The sequence below is a fragment of the Anomalospiza imberbis genome, chromosome 13 (genome assembly GCF_031753505.1).
Source record: "Anomalospiza imberbis isolate Cuckoo-Finch-1a 21T00152 chromosome 13, ASM3175350v1, whole genome shotgun sequence".
In the NCBI taxonomy this organism is placed as follows: Eukaryota; Metazoa; Chordata; class Aves; order Passeriformes; family Viduidae; genus Anomalospiza; species Anomalospiza imberbis.
Genome location: NC_089693.1, coordinates 2299376 through 2319714, shown reverse-complemented (window position 1 = coordinate 2319714; position 20339 = coordinate 2299376). Strand labels below are relative to the sequence as shown.

The window sequence follows — 20339 nt, the reverse complement described above, 5'->3', positions numbered from 1 at the left end:
TAATTTGTTCTCATGATATTTTATTTACAATAAAGAATTTTAAGCTAAAAATGGAACGAAGCCCAACAAAAAAGGAAAACGGAAGGCTACAGTGATGAGAAAATAGGAAAATAACAGCATTCAAATACATGCTGGTAGATAAGGGAGACGACAGCAGAAGCTAAACACTGTATGCACACCAAGACCTGCTTACTTTATCCACACAGTCATCAAAGAAGGCAAGGCTGGCATCCTTGTCACTGACAAAAGAACATTCCTCAATGAAGCGAATGAACATCTGGGTTTTGGTCATCAGGGTGTAGAACTTCTGATGGGAACGGTCTCTGCTCTTCAGGAACCCTGCAAAGTGCAGTCAGCAGCACTGTCAGAATGCCCACAAGGGAAAAGCCCTCACCAGAACTCAGTGGTGCTTCTACTTACATGCAAAAAGCTTCCTGCAATCTCTGCCACTACCGTGCAATTTCCTCTAAACTTAGATTTCCCCCAGCGTCTACAACACTAACATGCAAATATTTTTATTCTTTAGATAAAAGAGAATAAAAAATAATAAATCAATACACACAAAACAAGTTTATAACTTTTTACCTTGTAGTTCAAAGAGAGAACTTGCATCTGTGGCTGTTTCAGAGGGTGCCTCCGTTATTGGCCTGAGGTAAGACCTGTAACCTTTTAGGATTGAAGCCATGAAACAGAGAAATGCTTCCTGGATCTCCAAATCTAACAGATGCAATTTCTTCCCAGAATTAAAATCATAATCATTCATTGCCAATTCCATTAATGCATCTTCTCTTGGTCGCTGTTGCACTGTGAACAAAACAACATTATAGAGTTTTACTTTTTCCACCCCCCTTCAATACTGGCCAAAAATATTCTCTTTAACTTACTAGATTCAGTGATTACTGAACTCCATTACATTTGAAATAGGTTAAAATACACCCAAATTCACTCAGGACATGAGACTGTGGATTCAGCTTGACCTCATGTATCTGTGGAAAACTCCAAAAGCAGGATGCACTGGCCTGGTCTGCACAGGAGTTACTACAGTAACAGAGAACCAGTGTGCACAGAGCCTTAAAAAGCCCTCAAAGAAAGCTGTTTGTAAAACCATGTGAAAATTAAGACCGGAGCTGATTAAAGAAGCATATTTTCAGGACAAACACATGGATGGGTATTTTTTTTGATTGTGCCTTTCCGTTCAAAAAGCAGTCAATGCACATTAAATACTGACATACACAGAAAATCACCAATTAGAGGCAAAGAGGAGCCATTAAAACACAACATTGCAGAATGCTGCCACAGACAAAATGTGGCTCTAGCAAAACCTGCATTCTTTAATCAAGTAGGTGTATCAACATTTTAAAGCCATCAGAACTCTAGCTGAGACTTCACTGCTACACACAGAGTTTGGTAACATTCTAATAATGGCTCAGGAAAGTGAAAGGATGGTTTTGTCACTGTCTTTCCACATCATATAATTACAGCCAACCTTACCTCCATATCATTTTGAAGCAACCTACTCTGTAGTAAGATTTAAGTTCACAACCAGTCTATTTTTACATACAGAACATAAGGTTTAGGTTTTTTCTTAAAAAGCCTTTCCAGAAAAATGTATAAAAATTCTGAAGCATCAGATAATTTTCATCATCTGTCAGCTATACACTTCTTTGTGCAGTACATCCCAATAAACTTCTGTTTGTGTATGTTCTAATCAGGACACAAATTCTTGTGACCTCAAGAGCCAGGAATGTAAACAGCCTATAAAAAAAAGTGCTTTGTTTTCAAGAATTTCACTAAAACCACCCCATCCATTTTTCTCACATCAAGGTTCAATATATCTTGCTCTGCAATATTTGAGGATTCTATCAACAACTAATTTTTACTTAGATGTCCAGTAATTGTGCCTTACATTTAAATCCCTAATGATTAAAAACCACTTATTGTTTCCATCTTAAATTTTTAGGTGAAGCACTATTAGCTTGACTGTCAAAGTTATTCCCATTTCAATTGCCAAGACACCAGCAAAAAAAAAAAAAAAAAAAAAAAAAAAGGTCTTTATTAGGTCCTGGCCTACACTTTGCTTTGCTTTCCTATTCCTTTCTCATAGAAACTCTGCTCCCTTTTTTTTGTATGAGGCTGACATTAATAGGAAGAGATATCTATTAAATACTGCCTTCATATATATATATGTGAAGTCTCCTCCATACCAGAAGTTCCCACATAGTTTCTAATCTCTGGATTTAGGGCCAAGATTTTCCCATTCTGTAAAAATAAATGTTTAATGGAACTGATAACTTTGGAACATATTTAATTAGCTACATTTATCTTTTTGTGGCACACTGTGCCCAGTGTAAAGCTTACTATGTACTTTCCCACTCACATTCTGCCAGTTGCTGATATAAAGTATTCAAAGTGTTCATCAGATTTTTACAAGGTTTCTTTGGTAAGATCTTCCAGGCAATAGCTTTCTTGTCTCCAGTTCTAGAAAAAAAAAAAAAAAAAAAAAAAAAAAAAGCATTCACTGGAATGTGTTCAGAGGTTGTTCCATCACACCAGAGAAGGAGGTTTCACTCCATTAAAACTGGACTGAGAAGGACTGCAAACCAACTAGCAAAATCAAATTTGATTTACTGTGTGGAGATCTGATGGGAGCCATCCAACCAAAGCCCCATGTTTCAGGGTGATGATTACGCTGCCACACTCTTCAGCACTGAAATCCATCCACGTACAACTCACCAGAGATGGATTAATGGTATTAAGCACCTGTTACTGCACCAGCAACCACCACTCATGCCATGTTCTGAGCTCTAATTACTTACACTGGCATGGACAGAAGGAAAAGAAATTGAAAGAAAAACTAGAATACCCCTGAAAGTTTCGCCAAAAAGCCAGGTTTTACTTTTGGAAAGAGAAAGCAGAAAAAAGTTAACAGAGAAGAAAAACTGTTGATAAAAACTTACTGAGAAATTGTGTTGGTATCCAGGTCAACACAGCTGACATCAGGTGGGGGGTCATAGAGATCAAAGTATCTGGAATCAATTCCCACTATGAACGGGCACGGGGCACTCAGCACATCTGCCAGTGCCAGGGGACAGAGAGGAATATATGGGCAAGGCCAGTGGAAGGGAAATATCATCTTGGAAAACATGCAGAGACAAAACCACAGGTTAAACATGTGCAATACAGCCTATGCAGGAATAAACCACAGTTCACTAACTTCAAAATTCTTTAACATGGCAGATTGCTATTACTGAGACTCTACATGCAGATTATTAATTAAAAACCGCACTAATTTCTCTAAAATTCAATTTGTAGGAAAAAACTCTTCAGAATCACAGACTGCACACAGCAGAGGCAGCAAACAATGCTTAGTGATGACAGGCAGGGAAAATCATGCATTTAAAATTCCATAGGAATAGATACAGTACTAGTTGGGAAAACCAGGAATTCTTATTTAATGCACTGTGATGATCAAACACTTATTGACAATATTTACACCAAGAATCAACAACTTATCTTCTATCTCCATAGGGTATCATTACAACAGTAATTCTTCTCTAGTGATCTTTATTTTAATTCTTATTTTCAAGTAACATTTAAGTTTAACAGCACTAATTCTAAATCTAGATTTTATCTCAGAAGCATTCTTTCTGTCCTTTTACAGGTGTATGACTAAAAGCTGGTACTTACAGAGACCAATGCCTCTGTCACACTCGTGAGGACAGACGGCCGCAATGAGTGGATGAGGATTTTATGTTCTGTCACAGCAAATACCAACAGAGTTACTGCATTTTCAGGTCCTAAATTCTGAAGTAGTGTAGAAAACTTGCCACCGCTGTTAAAGGACAAACACACTGGTGAGTTACAAGGGACAGTAAAAAAAAAAAAAAGATAATAAAATAAATGGAAATCTGCAAATCTTTCTTTTAGAGAAGATTACTTGGTACAATACTTGGCACACTTCACTGTCCAGTGAGGAATGGTTATTTCCCAAGAATAACCATGATTCCTTGAGACTTGACTCAGTCTAGACTATTTTCAGGACACAGGCACAACAATATTTCTTTGAGAAGCAATTTACAGGAGACAACATGTGTTTCTTTAATCAGTCTCCTGCACTGAGACATGGAACTCAAGACAGTAATAGAACTCCTTCAACTCTCTTCCAAAACAAAACTGAACTATCTTGGAGCACAGGGATGAACTCCTGGAAAGGGGATCTAATAATATATATTCTTCCTCAAGAACCACTGAAGCGATTTTAACCCCCCCCAAATACATTAATAATTGTGTATCCTTGTCAGGGTGCAGGTCTAATCACATGAATAAACTTCAGACCCACCAGCTTCCAAAGGCACCAGACAAGGTGAGTTCATTTACACAACTGCAACTCAAAAGAGCAAATCTTTTCCATTACACAAATCAGAATACATCTCACAATTAACAAGATACTTCTACTTGCCTTAGTGGGAGTGGTGATGACACAGGCTGGCTAAGAATCAAGTTATCGTGTGGAGATAGCTGAGAAAAGATTTTAAAATACATTATTTTTATTCTGAATTTCAGGAATACTTATCAGAAATTACACAACTATAAACAAAGAACACTTAAAAATAATTGAAATTAAGCTGACTCTTGTATACCCCAGTTGTGTATCACTCTAAGAAGTGCTGTGCAATGATGTACATCAGGATCTTTTAGTAAAAACTGGGCAAAGCATGAGCTTCCTTTCTTGGCCAGAACCGAATACATCGCATATTCATAAAGAAGACTTTAAACTAGCTAATGCTGCAAAAATTTGAATATATTAACTGCTGAAAAATGATGCCTTCTGTACTTTAAGGGCTGTGAGTACCCATATTTCATACACAGTTTTCAGGAGCTGGAGGGAATGCTTTCTGGATTTAGGGGTAAAGAGAGGGATAAAAATTCATAAAGGGGAGAGATAGCAGGTCACAATGTAAGGCTATATTTTCTTCTGAAGACATGTGAGAATTAGGCTCTTGGCTGGTAGAAACTGCTCAGCTCTGATAGAATCTTTAAAATGTGCATTAGCAAAAGATGCAGGAAGATCCTACTAAATCACATTTCTTTCTTATGGTGACATGGCATAAAGCAAATCCTTTCTTATGGTGACATGGCATAAAGCAAATCATCATTCAGATATTCAGCATGAATAGAAAGACTCAGGTAAGTACACAAATAGCAAGAGACAATCAGTTTATCAAAGCCCAGCTGATGTTTTCAGCCATGGTAAATCCAGGGTAACAAGATACCAGCTGGCTTAATCCTCCTGCATTTTCTGTTGTTTAAAAGCAGTAATAACTCAGCCACAGCAATTTGTACAACTGAGCTGCAAGTTCAGACCATTTTTAGTAGCATTTCAGGTTTGAGTGTGTTTCACCTTAGACTCACTGCAGGTGACCAGATTATAGAAGCCAGAAGACAAGACTGATGACTTAGAAGCACAAAGTCACCTATTGCTGTGCCTGGAGAGCCACCAAATACAGGGAATTAAGGAGAGTCTGCAGTGCTGTTTCCCTGCACGTCTCAAATCCCACTTCCCTGACAAATGTGGATGGCCACACCACAGGCTGGATTTATCAAGTAAGTCACCTTGGGAGCACCAGCACCATTAGCTTGTTCAGTGGAAGAATTCAGAGGACTCATTTTTCCAGCCTGAGGCAAACCTTCATAAACCACCCTCTGAAAGGAAGCATCAGCCTGACATCCTTTGACTTCTGTGCTTTAGCAAAAGCACATAAACACAATTAAGCATCTATTCAAGGGGCACATCTCCCTCAGGCAGAAGGGGCACTTATTACCCCCCTTCCCCAGAGGGAGAAACATTACTCCACATGCTCTTGAAGTCTGCAGGTTGTGATACATCAGCACAGCAACCTCTGTGCAAGGAGGGGATGCAGGACAAGTCCAGCAGATCTCAGGTCAGAAGGAAAGATCCTAGGTCAGAAGGAACCCATCAACACTGGCAGCTGGAAGCTGGCAAATGGGAACATTCCACAGTGTTTTACTAATGGCTATCATTTCTTTGAGACTTAGAAGTTTAATTGCTTAGCAAGACTACCACGTTTTCCATTAACAGGCTTCAGAGAGAAATGGAACCCTGAAAGCTTGCCATTTCCCACATTAATTTTGAGGAAAAGTCTAAGGTACAATCACCTGTGATTTTATTCAGTGCAGTTTCAAATACAACTTAAGTCCCTGGAAGCAGCTGGAAGGAAGAATTTATTCACAGATCTCAATTACCACTGCCTACTGTAAAAGCAGTGTTTTCTCCATCTGTACTATCAGCTCCTAAAGCTGTACTAATTTAATGCACATAATATTTTGAAAATAAGGTATAACTGACATAATTTTCACATCACTTATATCTAGATCTTCAGACTTCGTTCCAGGATATAAACCCATATATACTTTGACAAAATTCCCTAAAATTTCAGACAAAAAAAATTAAAAGCTTTTCTCTAAACTCAGTCATAATCTCTGTAAATAGGTGTTTAGTGTTTCCTAGCACAAATATTTTACTGAATATGAATTTAAAAAAACAAACCTAAAACAAGAAGTGGGTTTTGAATTGAACTTTAAAATCATAAGAAAAGGGACAGAAGTGCCAAATACAGTTTCAGCATAACTGTTCTCTAATCCTTTTTCAGTAGGAGTAATAAATATCACTCCTTTAGAATACACTAAAGAGGATCTTCAATATTCAGTACATGCTATAAAGACATAACCCAGGATTGTATTTGCTCTGAAAGACTTCACTACCATATGGGCTACACAATTAAGGCTCAGAACTGCACAGGGCTCTCCATACTTTATGTTATACAAGTAATAACAGAATAGCATCATTTCGTAACTATTCAATCAAAACCACAATTGGCAGAATACTATGACTGCAACAGAGCTCTCTTTTCTCCGCAATAAAAAATTTTAACACCTCTCTGACTATTTCACCTCTTCAGGAGGAAATAAAAAGATTTAATAACACTTCAGAAGTCCTCGAGACCAGCATTTTTTCTCTCCTACCAACAGTGACAGGGTTGAAATTTCAAAGAGCAGGTAGAATTCCTGGAATTATTTCACTCCCACACAGCCCTGCAGGGAGGACAGAGCAAGGGCCAGGTTTGATAAAGGGGCTGTCACTGGGTGTGGCTCTTGCAGCTCACACTGACAGCACAAAGCCCTTTGGGAAGAGGGGCAATCGTGGATGTACATTTCACATCTGGCTTTAGTTTTATTTATTTTACACTCAGTTTTATTTATTTTATTTATTTTACACTCAGCCTTCATACAGTAGCAAGAAGAAAACAGGTCTACAGCTATTGCAAAAGTCAGACCACATGCTGACTTGGAGTAGTTTTTCATTAATTTCCATATACTCTGAAAAAAAAAAAAAGTTCTAAGCTCACTAAACAGGTTTTTGTAATAACTCACTGAAGTCATTAACTGAACTGGAAACAGAAGTTTTACCGATTTCTCATGTTGTGTGTATGAATTTAGGAAAAAAAAAAACCTGAACGAAAATAATCTGGGCACAAAAACTACGTTTTCCATGTATTGACCTGCTTTATCTTTACCTTAGACACGGATATGAAAGAAAATTACGCTTACCTGAACTAGAATTCTTGGCCTCTGAGGGGATGGAAAAGGTACTTTATGCATGAAATGGGAAATGTGTCTACAGGAAAAGAAAAATACTGATTTAGTAGAAATCAAGCTTCAACTACTTCACCTCAAGACAAAATTTTTGACAGTAAGAGAAATTATTATATAAAAATGGCACATACTTAGAAAACAGAGAAAAAATCCCAGCACCTAAACCCTATTGGGATACTCTGACCTTGAAACCCTATTTTTCTACTGATCACAAGAAAATGGGAGGGCAGATTCTCTTTCAGAATACAAACTCTGTTTGTGAGATTGACAAAATACAAGGAGTTTTTTTTTTCATTTGTAAAGCAGAAATATTGATATTTGAACATCACAGTCCCATTTTAAAATCTTGCTTCTGACAGAGTTTGAAATAGCACTAAACCTCAGAGACTAGAACTGGTTACTTGCAAAAAAATATTCATGGCTGAATATCAAGGAGAATCATTAAGCCCATCCATTTTCTTCTGTTCTAAATACAAAATGTTATATAAAATTGCTGATGAAAAAGCTTTAAAGCTTTTTCACATACGACAAATACAGAAAAATGGTTTTTAGAATGTGACAAAGTTCTCAGTCTCATGAATTGATTAAACTTACACAAGTTCTAGAAGTGTAACTCTACAATAGACACTTTCACATGAGAAGCTACATGGGGTAAAAACCCATGAGAAACAGGTATTCCACCCTAAATTTCACCTTACAGCACATACTTTACCAGGATTTCTACAAATGTTACCAGTATTATGACACAGACAGCTACATTTGGAAGAAACTCAGACAAACCCAGAAATAAGCATTGATTTGGGTTTTATTTTATTACCAGTGTATGAAGATGCTGGCCCAAGTCTGGAACATGTCACACAGCAAGGGAAAGCTGCTCTTTGCAGCAGCTGAGCTGACTGACAATGTTCAGCCACAGACAAGCCATCATGAAAACAGCCAAAGGAAGTAGGCTGGATACTACATTAAAATCCTATATTTAAATTATCCACAGTAAACTGACCAGTTTAAAAATCAGAGACATTAGAATAAATCCATAAAATCCAAATTGATAAAGCACTTCTCATATCTACTTATTAATTCCCAAAAGTTAGAACACCAAACCCCTGAGCTTAAAAACAAAACAGGTATATATTATATATATATATATATATATATATATATATATATATATATATATATATATATATATATATATATATATATGTTTTTATCATTGGAAGCTTACACTATCAGAATTTTCAAACAAGTTCAGTGATGGGAACAGTAATAATGAAGGGGATGAGCAATCACAGAAATACTTAATCCACATAGTCAAAGTCTCCTGAAAGTTAATATTTAAGTTGAAGTAGAAAGAAACTGATGTGTAATAAAATAGAAAAGTAAATAGTGTATTTGAAACTGGCTGCATTAAAAGATGACATTATCCTAGAAATGTTACATGGTATTACATATCGATTACAGGTATTGACCATTTCTTGGTGTAAGGATTTCCTCTGCATTTTATAACGTGAAATCCTTTATGTGAGAAAGAAATGAAGTTTATCACAAATAGAAGAAAATTACTAGTTCAAAATATTCAATCTGCTTTACCATCTCATTACACTACAAATAGGCATTTGAAAAAATGCAAATCTACTAATTTAATTCTCCTAACTTGATGTGTGCAAGATTAAGAAAGGATTTATAATCTTGCTCTTTCTAATCACTATGGCTAAAGGGTGCAAAGCTAATTAAAACAGCTTTCAGAGACCTTTGCAGGCACTTAAATCCCAAATAAAAATCCAGACTTTTTCAGAAAGTAGATAAAGATACGTTAATCAAAGGAGAAAAGTGCAGCCATTATATTTAATGTTTGATGAGTAAAGTGAAAGAGGATATTACAGCAAAATTAGAACCAAAAAACCCACCCTCTTATCAACTGAAATTACAGTTATGAATTTTGGAAATTACTTACTTCTCAATGGGGAGAACATGTGGCCCAGAAATGGAGTAACGATACAGAAAGGTAAGAAACTTCTTAAAAGCATCAAAGAAAGGCCAGTGAGAGAGCAGACAGATGCATTTATTTGTCTGCACTGTTCTGCACGTGTCTTTTCCCTCGACACCAGCTGCTAATCCCAGCTGAGATTTTTGTTTCTCTGTGAGGTTCTCTTCAGGATACAGCTCATAAAACTGAATAGCAGCACCATATACCTGCAAACACAACGTGGATGTGAAGTCAGTAATTCTGCCTCGATCTTCAAAGCAATCTAAGAAACCCCAAACACACAGAAAATCAAGTCTGTATTACTGTTTGAAAAGATATATTAATGCAAAAGAAGGTGATCTTTTGAAGAAATCCATTCTGGAATATTCTTATGACTGTGAAAATCCAGACTGTCTATTATTTTAATTAAAACAGTTAATATCATATGAGAAAGAGTAATTTACAAAACAATTTATTTGAGAGAAACATAATGATTATAAAGTGTACAACTGCAGTCAACTGCTCCTGCAATTGCCTTTAAAGCTATTTTAGGAATCCTTTATACACAACTCAAAGCCATATCCCCTGACATCCAATTTACTTTTTAGAACAAGTATGTACATGCTACGTCGTTTCCATGCTTGCAATAAAAATAGCATTACTTGCATGTATATGCAGTCCAATTTTATAGCTCTCCAGTGTCACAGGCTAACAGGAAAGCAGAGGAGCTCAGGTTTATGATCAACTGAAACTACTGCAAGTCACTCTTCAAAGCAGTCTTGGAATCAAGCCCAAGAGAACAGATTCAAGCTCATCTATGAAAACACTCACTACCACCATCCTGAACAGATAAACAACTGAGTTTTTTCAATTGAATTAATATTTTTTTTTCAAGGTTTCAAAATACCTTTTCTGCAGAAGCTCCAGTTAGTACAAATGTAGAAAAAACTGGGAGAGGGTATTTACTGTTAGATGGCCAACATTCAATCGTTGCACCCATAGGGAGACAAAAAAGAGGCACAGATTCTGGTAATGGGAATGATTCATAATCTTCTTCGGGATATCTGCATATTAAACCTATAAATAGAATGAGCAGAGAGGCAGTTATAGAAAAGGCAGCAGAAACAGGTTTGGAATAGCTCATTCCATAAAATAATTGCCAGAAAATTCATATATGAGCACACAGTAACTTCAGAAGATGAGAGAAGGTGTCAATAATTAGGCACAGGGAATAGCTGGAAGGGGCAGATGCTCCCGTGACGTAAGGAGAATCACCTGACTAAAGCATTACACTGAAATCCTACTTTCCATCCCAGAAACTAATCATAACTGATTTATCTTTTCAGGCTGTGTGCATCTCACCTGTTATTATATAATAGTTCACATTCATCATGAGTACGAGCAAAGATTTAAAATCTAGTTTGAAAAAAGGTAATGTGAATACTTGAGAAATAAGACACTTAGTTTTCAACTAAGACACCAATTAATTCTGGCCAACAAACGTTCCCTGAAAAATATATGCTTGCTAGATAGTTTTTTAATACCAAAAGAATCAATTTGATTATGCTGATCCACCTCAGCTGAGGACTCAGCTCTTGTGCTGCCAGGCCAAGGTGTTTAGACTTATTTTGAACACAGCTGTAAGACATGAAGATGTGAAGCAGAGGCTTTTAGCACGCAGGTCCTCAGTTACACGGGAGGCTGTGGCAATCCATCCTGTCTGACTGCCAGCCCAGGGGACTCCACACTGAGATGGATTCCACATGAAAGGATTTAGGATTAGGATTTCTCTGTTAGCACAATCACTATGCACTTTCCTAACAGAAATGGGAATATTAATAAAAATAAAATAAAAACTTCTAACCAAAAAGGGCAGTGGATCCCTTCATGCCAAGAATCAAAATTTTGTGCAAGCTTTCACAAGATGTGGGGCCTTTAAAAATTTTTATTTGTTTACAAACGTACTGTCCACCCTTTAGTGCATCCTGAACTTCTGTTTACAGAGAGCAGCCTCTAGAAGGGATGTAAGTGGATTAAAGCTTAAGTGTGAATCATGCTCATGACTTGTATGCCAAACAAAATCAGGGTTTAAAAAAAACCCAACAACAAATGCAAAGCCAACACGTTTTATCAGTCATAGCAAATCTAATTCTGTCTTATAAATAAAACAATAAAATAAAGATGATACACGATCCAAAAATACTTAAAGAGCTCAGTGCCAATGATGCTTGAGGCAGTGTGGAAGTCTGCAGGATTCTTCAAAATGTTTCTTAAGGAAATTGATCATGAAAATGCATCCAATAATTTCTGTGGCATTTTCTTCTGCATATACAGACACATCCTTAAGAGACAGTTACCAGTAACACAAACAGAGATGGGAGACACCCAGGTTTGTAGAAACACATCAAAACACAGCTGGGATTCCAAATTTAACACAAATTTTAAAACAGCATGGGCATGATACCCATGCTAAGTTCTAAGGCCTCTTTTCTGACATGATTTTAAAATAATTCTTTAGGGAGATTCCTTTTTGAATAATGGCTAGATACTGTCAATTCTTTAGTACAAAATGTATTACATTACAAATGAGCCTGGACATTCTGAATTGAAGATAAAAAAGCTACACAGTAGTTACATACCAGCTTTATATGATATGGTGTTGGTTTTTGCCACAGACTTTTTGTAACATAAATAGACAGCTGAGCCCCACTGTAAAATAAAAGAAGTTACTGCATTAAGTGATGAAGTATAACAAATGGACATAACAGAATAGAACTAGTAATAATGTTGATAATTGTAAATATCTAAATTCTCAATTACTGGACATGAGAATAAAGAACAGGGAAAGTCATGGAACAGAAAAGAGCAGCACCCATAGGGGGAACACGGAGCTTTTATAGAAGGGAGAGAGGTGTAACAACTTCCATCAGACAGCACTCCCATAACCCAGTCAATATGGGAACTATCAGAACTGAAAAATCCATTGGTGAATGCCTACAGGCATTTATTTAAAAACAAGCACAAATCAATTCCCATGATCTTTTTTACATGATCCTACTTGCAGAGCAGTCAGCATCCTCCTCAGCACACTGACTTCTGAGGACCCTGCAAGAGCCAGCACATGGAGCTGCAAATTTAACCAGAAAACACCTAAATATTCAGTTCTGCAAATCAAAGTTGTGTGAAACCTGTGTATTTTAGCAGGTCAGGCTTTGGAACCATATTAAACATTTAAATGTGCTTACAGTCAACACATTTGAATGTGCTTACAGTCCAGCATCACTCACACACAACTTTCTTTAAATAAGAAGTTTGGGAAACTACTGAGGAGAAAAACATTTATAAAATAGCATTGTAGGTAAAGGGAGGAGTTGGAAAACAAAACAGAAGCTGGTTACTAGATATGGAATTCCCACCACAACAGCAAAAACAGCGTCAGAAACAGCCACATCTGTAAAACCTCCAGTTACACACATGCACTCAACAGGTTCTAAACGACCAATCCAAAGATGCTGGAGTCAGCACTAAAAAAAACACAATCATCTGCTCTAAGGCTTCCAGAAAGACTCTGTTCCAAGAAGGAACAGAGGAATGCAATCCTCCAACTCTTCCAATATTTGATTTATCTTTGGAGATCTCTTGAAGACTTTTCACCAAGTACTCCAAGAGCTGCCACAAGTACTCCAAAAAGGTCACATCAGTGAGTATCAAGCGCTCAAAGCCCAGCTTCTGAATCTTACCATGCTATTGTTCAGATTCTTGTCCACCTTGCAGAAGGTGTGTGGAGGAGTCTCTCCTTTGCTGGGGATGATGATGCAGATGTCTGTGACAGCCAGGGTGTTCTGGGTCATGCTCTCGGAGGCCCTGCGGTAGGTGATGTACACCCGCTGGGACGAGGCGCTGCCGCTGATGTTGGCAGGCCGCCCATACGGGGTGCTCTGAATGATTTCACAGCCTTGCTTGACTCTTTCTTTCCCATCATATAAAACTCTAGTTAAAAGGGGAAGGAAAAAAGTCAGGAGGCACATTTTAAAAACACTTTGAGTTTTAATCGCAGCTCTTGTCTCATTGCTGAGCAAAACATTTTTACTGACAAGTTCGGGTCACATTATCTTCAACTGTATTCTAACAGAAAAGCTTCACGATGAAACTATACTGGTTTTCCTTGCATATAATTGTTTTTAAGCATTTTGTTTACTGCAAAATAGTGGTATTTTCAGTTCTATTAAAGATTCATTGCCTGATCCTAAGAATGTCATATAACTTATCTCTTCCCAATCTATGTTAAATAGGTTAAGCATCTTATCCCAATCCAAACATATACATTAAAAATTATAAATGGCTTTGAAAACTCCAAAACGGAAAGGATTAAACCTGTCATTAAAATCCACTCAGCATGCATTTTCCCTTCCATACTGGGTTACAGTATGCTCAAGTCAACAAGCATCTTCCTGTTTAGAGTTTTGCATTGTATTTTAAAAGTATGGCATTTCCGTAAACCTACCTTATCTGCTCCTTAGTTAAATAAAACGGTGAAAATCACCCACTGGAAGAGGGAAAGCACTCACCCCAGATCAGTAAGTGGAGGCTTATCCCTCCCTCGGCGATAACAAAGGTATATCTGCGGTCCTACGAGGCTGCCGTTATTGAGATCTGCAGACAGGCCCGAGGGAGTGACATCTATGCATCTGTAGCCCTGAGGAACCTCCTCCCCCAGGGATTTATTGAGGACTGTCACGTCTGTGATGGGTTCTTTTGGTCTGGCGATTTTATGGCAGGCGTCATTGAAGTGGATCTCCTCCTCCAGTGGCTTTGAGATATCCGTTAGTCCTGCGACAACAAAGTAATCAGCAACACGGGCCCCTTTGTCTTCCATCTTCCATCACAAGGTGTTACAGCTTCTAAGAAAGAAATACAGGTCAGAAATGATAAAGTTACGGTTATTTTAAAAACCAGAAAATCATAGCTTGCAAATAAAGAAAATGCTTTCTGCTCTCATGTGGAACATTGAGAAATGGGCTAAAAATGTTTTTCCAAGACACCCATATGCGCTGGAATTTTGCTAGAGTAGCTTCAGGAAGTTTACTGTCATCAAGTTCCAGACTTTTTAAACCAGACAAGCTATTTAAGACTCCCTTTTGTTGAAATAATTTTGTTTGGGTGCAAAATTTTATTGTAAGAGAAACTGTTACCACACAGGAGTTTCAAGAGCTTGCTGACATTCTGAAACTGAACAACTAGAATTTAAAACAGTTTGAATAGTTGATAGAAGACTTCAGTTTTCATGTAACTTTTATTTCCATTGCTTTATCTCCCTTTATTTCTTGCTCTAGGTAGCAAGTATTAAGACTTATCAAACTTCATGCCATCATGATTCTTGGATTTGACCAAGATTTTTGCTCAAACATAATAAATTCAGACATTTCTTATTGGTAATTTGGAAAATTATGTCCCAGTTTGATAATGTGCATTTAATCAAATTGTTCCAAGCTGGCCTCAGATTTCCAGCACCAGCCCCTGCTCAAGCAGGAAGAATGTCAGGCTGTGCCTGGTCACCCAGCACAACAGAGGCAATTCCCTCTTCCTGCTCTTATTTTGTAGGTTGGTTGTGTTTTGCTGGACTGGTTTGAGAAGCTTCTAACGTTGCAAGGAAATTAGTACAGCTTTTTTTTTTATTTTATGCTTACTTACATTGTTCTAGAAAATGCCAAGAAGAAAGCCCAAATTATCTTTTATTTTTCTATATGGCTAATAAACACTATGGAACACTTCAGCCAACATGATTACTGCAGGCAATCACCAATATATAGGAAAATAACAGTCTGAAAATAACTTCAGCTTCTGTTTGAAGAGAATGCAGTTACAAAACTGAGCTTAGTTTAGCCTACATACAGTTATTTCAAACACATCTGGAACATGTTACTCAGCATATATATGGAAGCAATAGCTACAAATTCAAACTCCTCCCTGAGTGATATATTCAAAGACGCACAAACTCAACCTCTGCACATGCTGCCTATTATCTCTGTCCATCTGGCTCCAGCAAAATGCAAAGATGTTTAACAAAGTACCCTTCAACGCTGGCATAAGACCAAATACTGATATCTTTCAGCTAATATGACAGAAGTTCTAGGTATTTTGTTACATTAACAATTCTCTCTGAAACTACATTATCGCTCTTGTAACATTGAGGTTTTTTCCCTTTCTTACCAGCACCATTTCACAGAACTACACTGATTTCTGGAGTGATTCATGATGCCTTTTAGGATGAAATTACATATAATTTTTGATTACTAAACACTTTAGTAATCAAAAATTATACAAATGATGGCTGTTAAAACTGCAAGCAGAAACTGTAACTCCAGGGTATTAACAGCACTACTCCAGTTTAATCATTACAAATTATTAAACTCTAGTTTAGCATTACAAATAAACAGAATTATGTGTATATGTATATAATATTGGAGAATCATACCTTCACACTATTTAAACCTCACCATTATTCCATATAAAGTTTATACCAAAAGTCCTAAATTCAAACATTCCTTTATTCCCAATTGCACTTTCAAGAAAAACTGGGACAAGCTCTCCTCATTTCGAGATAGTTAAAATTAGAATCCCCTACACACAAACACCTGCTATCACATAAATTTGCTTCCTAAGGTTATAGCACGTAATACACAAGTCAGCAAGACTTTCATAATTTAATGCAGATTTTGCAGAAGAGAAGGAAAAAGAAAAAGGCCTGGCTGATGATGAATTAACCTTCATATTTACCCCATCCCTGGCAGTGTCCAAGGCCAGGTTGGACAGGGCTTGGAGCAGCCTGGGACAGTGGAAGGTATCCCTGCCTATGGCAGGAGTGGAATGAGATAATCTTTAAGGTCTCTTCCAACCCAAACCTTTCAGGAGTTCTACAATGGTTTTATGATTTTTGTCTTTTGATACAAAGGCTTACAGTTAAAAATGGGATAAAAAAGATAAACTTCAGTGGTATTTTAGTCTAAGGCTGATTTAGACTTTACTAGAGCTACTGTGATACTCAAATTTTCAACATCGGGTTACTGGCAGAGCAGATCTATGCCAACTTTATGTTAATAGTCCCCAGAAAAAAGGTATAAACTGTGAGCTAACTCACTGACAAATAATCATTCTGTGAAGAGCATTTCACAGAAACTGATGGAGAATTTCTGTAGAAATTCCTACCATGAAGCCATTCCACAGTGATTTTACTCGTGTATCTCAGTGAGTTGTGGTTGTGCCTTTCTGGTGTGAATCTCAGGCCAGCACCTGAGATAACCCTGGGGTGGGGACAGGCATCAGTCCAAGGAGGGAGATTTCTCCACAACTGCTGATTCCACAGCAGGATCCCTTTTCTTATCTCCCCTGGTTTTCAGCTGCTGTGTGGCTCTACCAGCTAAAAAGTCCCAGAGTTCCCTCCTCTGCAAGGGTTTCAACGCAGCCTGGCCATGGGGTCTCCACTGCACCCCTTGGATTGTGTTGTGTGGGAGGTCAGGAATGCTGCTCATGTTCCATCCAGGGAGTAGCAGATTTTTCCCTACAACTTCCATACTGTAATCTTTTTACCCTCTCTCATCTCCCTACAACACCTCACCATACTGCAAAACATTTTTGAGGGAAAAAAAACCCCAAAAAAACAACCCCAAACCAAACAAACATGAAAAACACAGCAGAAAAAGTCACACTGCACAAGAGGGCTGCTTGAGGCAGCTAGTTCCAGATGCAATTCAACATCAGGAGTGCCCCACTGAGAAGCTTCCATTGCTTCTCTACACTTCAGTACCCTGGGGACAGAAGGCTGCACGTTGAAGGCAATGCCATGGGATCATAACCATAATCTCCTACAAAAGTCCCCAGAAAAAAATGCAATATATGGTCTTTGAACCACCTCATGATAATGAGTATTAATTGTATGACATCCATTAAAACAACTGTAAACGAACACCAAAAAGATCAGAAAGAATCAAAATATCCTTGCAAATAACAGTCATGTGTAAAAAAATTATTAAACACACACGCTAGATCACGACTATATAGAGAGAGCTTTTTGTAACTTCCAAAAATGTAAGAACAGGAGAAACAATCAGATAATCTCTCAGATCCACAAACTATTAGCTTGATTACTTTGCTGAAAGACAAAGGGTAAACACATTTTCACTGTTTATTCAATGTAATTTTCCAACATCCTATCTTTTCGTAAACATTCAGGAAATACTAATTGAAGATTTTTGCTGCTTGTCACCACCATTGTAATTCATTCAGTTTCCAAGCTTTTTGAACAGATCACATTTCTCATTCAAATACTATAAGAGGAAAGCACACATCAGCTTTTCCCCATCACATGACCAGAACTGATGTGGATGAGCCATATATTCCATCTGTGCAGCAGGAACAGGCACGATGCCTCATGAAGTAGTTTACTACAGATGCACTGCAACATTTGCAAGGAAAAAAAATACTGATCTAATCCCTACAACCTGCTCCTACCCACAGAATTTTGCAGAGATAATTTACAAGTGGTTGCAGACCAGAAGAATTGCTCCAGCCAAGCCAGTTTCTTTCCAGGAGCCAACTTTCCCAGGCAGCAGTAAGGACCCTCCGACTCCATTAAAAGAGTTTCTACCAGTCCACCTCTGACAGACAAATACAACAACTGCCTTGTAATCTTTTAATCTGCCTTGTCATTCTCATTCCTTCCTGCATTCTTCTTTGAGAATATTAAATTGCTTAATAATTTGAGTTCCTTATTACTGTTTTATTATTTGAGTTCCTCATTTACTGTCTAAACCAGGTGATATTTCCCTTTGTAATCCTGACTCCAAAGAAGTTCCATGTGTAAACAAGCAAGAATGTCTCCTAGAGTACATTGGAAACCAGTGCAGAGCAACCTTTTTTAAAAGAGTTCAAAGCTGGTGATTTATTTTTTTTAAAATGTTCATCATATAGTAACACTCCAAGAACTTACTCCCTTTGAAGGAACATGAAGAGCAGATGAACAGAGACACAAATCAGAGGCTAATTATTAAAAAAATGCCAGTGAAGTTCTAACAGCCCCCAGCATCTCATCTCATCTGTGCATTGCTCCATTAGCCTGTTGAAGTAACCACGCCACAGAGATGTGTCAGCTGGGCATGCAAGAGCAAAGTGAAGTTAACTGGATCAGTCAGTCCTGCTCTGGCTACTCAGAACCACTTCTCAGACATAACACCACACAAATCACATGGGAGTCCAACAGTCTTAAGACTTGGGAGTAACTGCAGTTACGCAACGAAAAAACTTCACCCCATCTCTGTACTGCCAAAATTGCCTGGCAAAATTTTCAGAGATGCCTTGTTCCCCCTCAATATTTTCGTCACAGCATGCAATCAATCCTGGGTACAAAGCAGAAGCCCTCTAATTTCACAGGAATTCCCAAGGCAGAACACAAGCCTTTTGCCCACTCTACCAATGTGCTCCCTACCTTTTCATCAGGGCATTGCTTCTACACTTTTCCTCTCTTGCTGTCAGCCAGGCTTTAACACAGACTTCTTGTTAAAGTTTCATTCCCTATAGAAACAGTAAAATAAGAATCAAACAATGAACACATTTGTTGAAACTTACTTTCTGCACACTTCACTGCACCAGTCACATGAAATGAACACTGTGGGTTGCTGTAGGACTTCTTGCTAAGATAAGGTTGCTCATCACTTCACTAAAAAAGTAAATTAAACCAGACTTTAAAGCTAAGAAACAACATAGCAAGTTTTATGCTGCGTTGATATTTTAAGAATGCAAACAACATTTAATGCTTTAAACCAAAATAAATCAGAGATGAGCCAGCCACTTCAAATTACTTCACCTCTTTCATTATTTTTTGACAATCAATACCTTCTGTGTCCATTTCTAGGTGTTAGCCAGCTATCAAAGTGCTCTCTCTGCCCAAGAACCTTTCAAAATCTACTTAAACAATTTTTCTTTGCAAGACTTGGATATTTAAGCCGATCCTTCTTACTCTACAATCAGCATCTTTCATCTAGTCACCTTACCCCAATTCCTCTTACAGTGGGTGACAGTCTTCTTGCCCTTTACTGCCACAGTTCATAATTTTTTTTTCAGATGTGGTGAACGCCAGCATGGCCACTTTTAAACGTTGGTATCACCACAGCCAGCCTGAACTTGTGTTTTACACTGAGGAACTTGCAAGCCCAGGAGCCTGTGCTACCTTGAAGCATTTTGAATCAGCAGTTTTGCACCACAGGACTGAGGACAGCACCTCACTGGAGGCAGAGAGACTATGGGGTCCCAGAACAAGTCATTAGCATCAGCAGGGCTGTAGTAAAAAGTGAACTTTCTTTAAAGGAAGCTTCTATTCCCCAAGATTTGTAGAACACTCTCAGAAGAGTATGGTGAGAACACTGTAGCAAACAAAGTGTAACATAAGAGAGGCTGGGAACAAGCACATCTCAGGAGGGTTGATGCAAACCATGAAAGATTTGCTTCCATTCCTGAAGTGGAAAAATCTGGGGAATTAGATTATCAGAATTGCATTTTTGGGATCACCAAGTTCAAGGTTCTGTTCATAACACCAATCTACAAGGCCATTTCTTTGAGATCTCACAGGAGCAATCAGCACTGTTAGTTCATTGCTCTGACAGCCCAGGGAGTGAATCCAGCCCCAGTGATCTCCAACCCACACAGC

The 20339-nt window shown here is 37.9% G+C and overlaps 1 protein-coding gene and 1 long non-coding RNA gene across 2 annotated transcripts in view; one reads left to right on the top strand and one right to left on the bottom strand.

Annotated features, from left to right (window-relative positions):
* The window catches only part of DENND4A (DENN domain containing 4A), a 49680-nt gene that overhangs the window by 21525 nt on the left and 7816 nt on the right, over positions 1-20339 (bottom strand). Inside the window, exons 2-14 of the mRNA XM_068203554.1 lie at positions 19122-19207; positions 14209-14541; positions 13381-13630; positions 12280-12349; positions 10548-10717; positions 9629-9867; positions 7630-7696; positions 4460-4518; positions 3688-3832; positions 2958-3133; positions 2378-2478; positions 586-804; positions 194-339 (exon numbers count right to left, since the gene is read on the bottom strand). Coding sequence (XP_068059655.1) covers positions 194-339; positions 586-804; positions 2378-2478; positions 2958-3133; positions 3688-3832; positions 4460-4518; positions 7630-7696; positions 9629-9867; positions 10548-10717; positions 12280-12349; positions 13381-13630; positions 14209-14516 — 1950 coding nt within the window. The 5' untranslated portion in view covers positions 14517-14541; positions 19122-19207. The remainder of the gene's footprint in view (positions 1-193; positions 340-585; positions 805-2377; positions 2479-2957; positions 3134-3687; positions 3833-4459; positions 4519-7629; positions 7697-9628; positions 9868-10547; positions 10718-12279; positions 12350-13380; positions 13631-14208; positions 14542-19121; positions 19208-20339) is intronic.
* On the top strand, positions 14422-18333 carry LOC137481694 (uncharacterized). The gene is made up of 2 exons (XR_011003606.1): positions 14422-14558; positions 18155-18333. It is a non-coding gene; the product is annotated as an uncharacterized lncRNA (long non-coding RNA).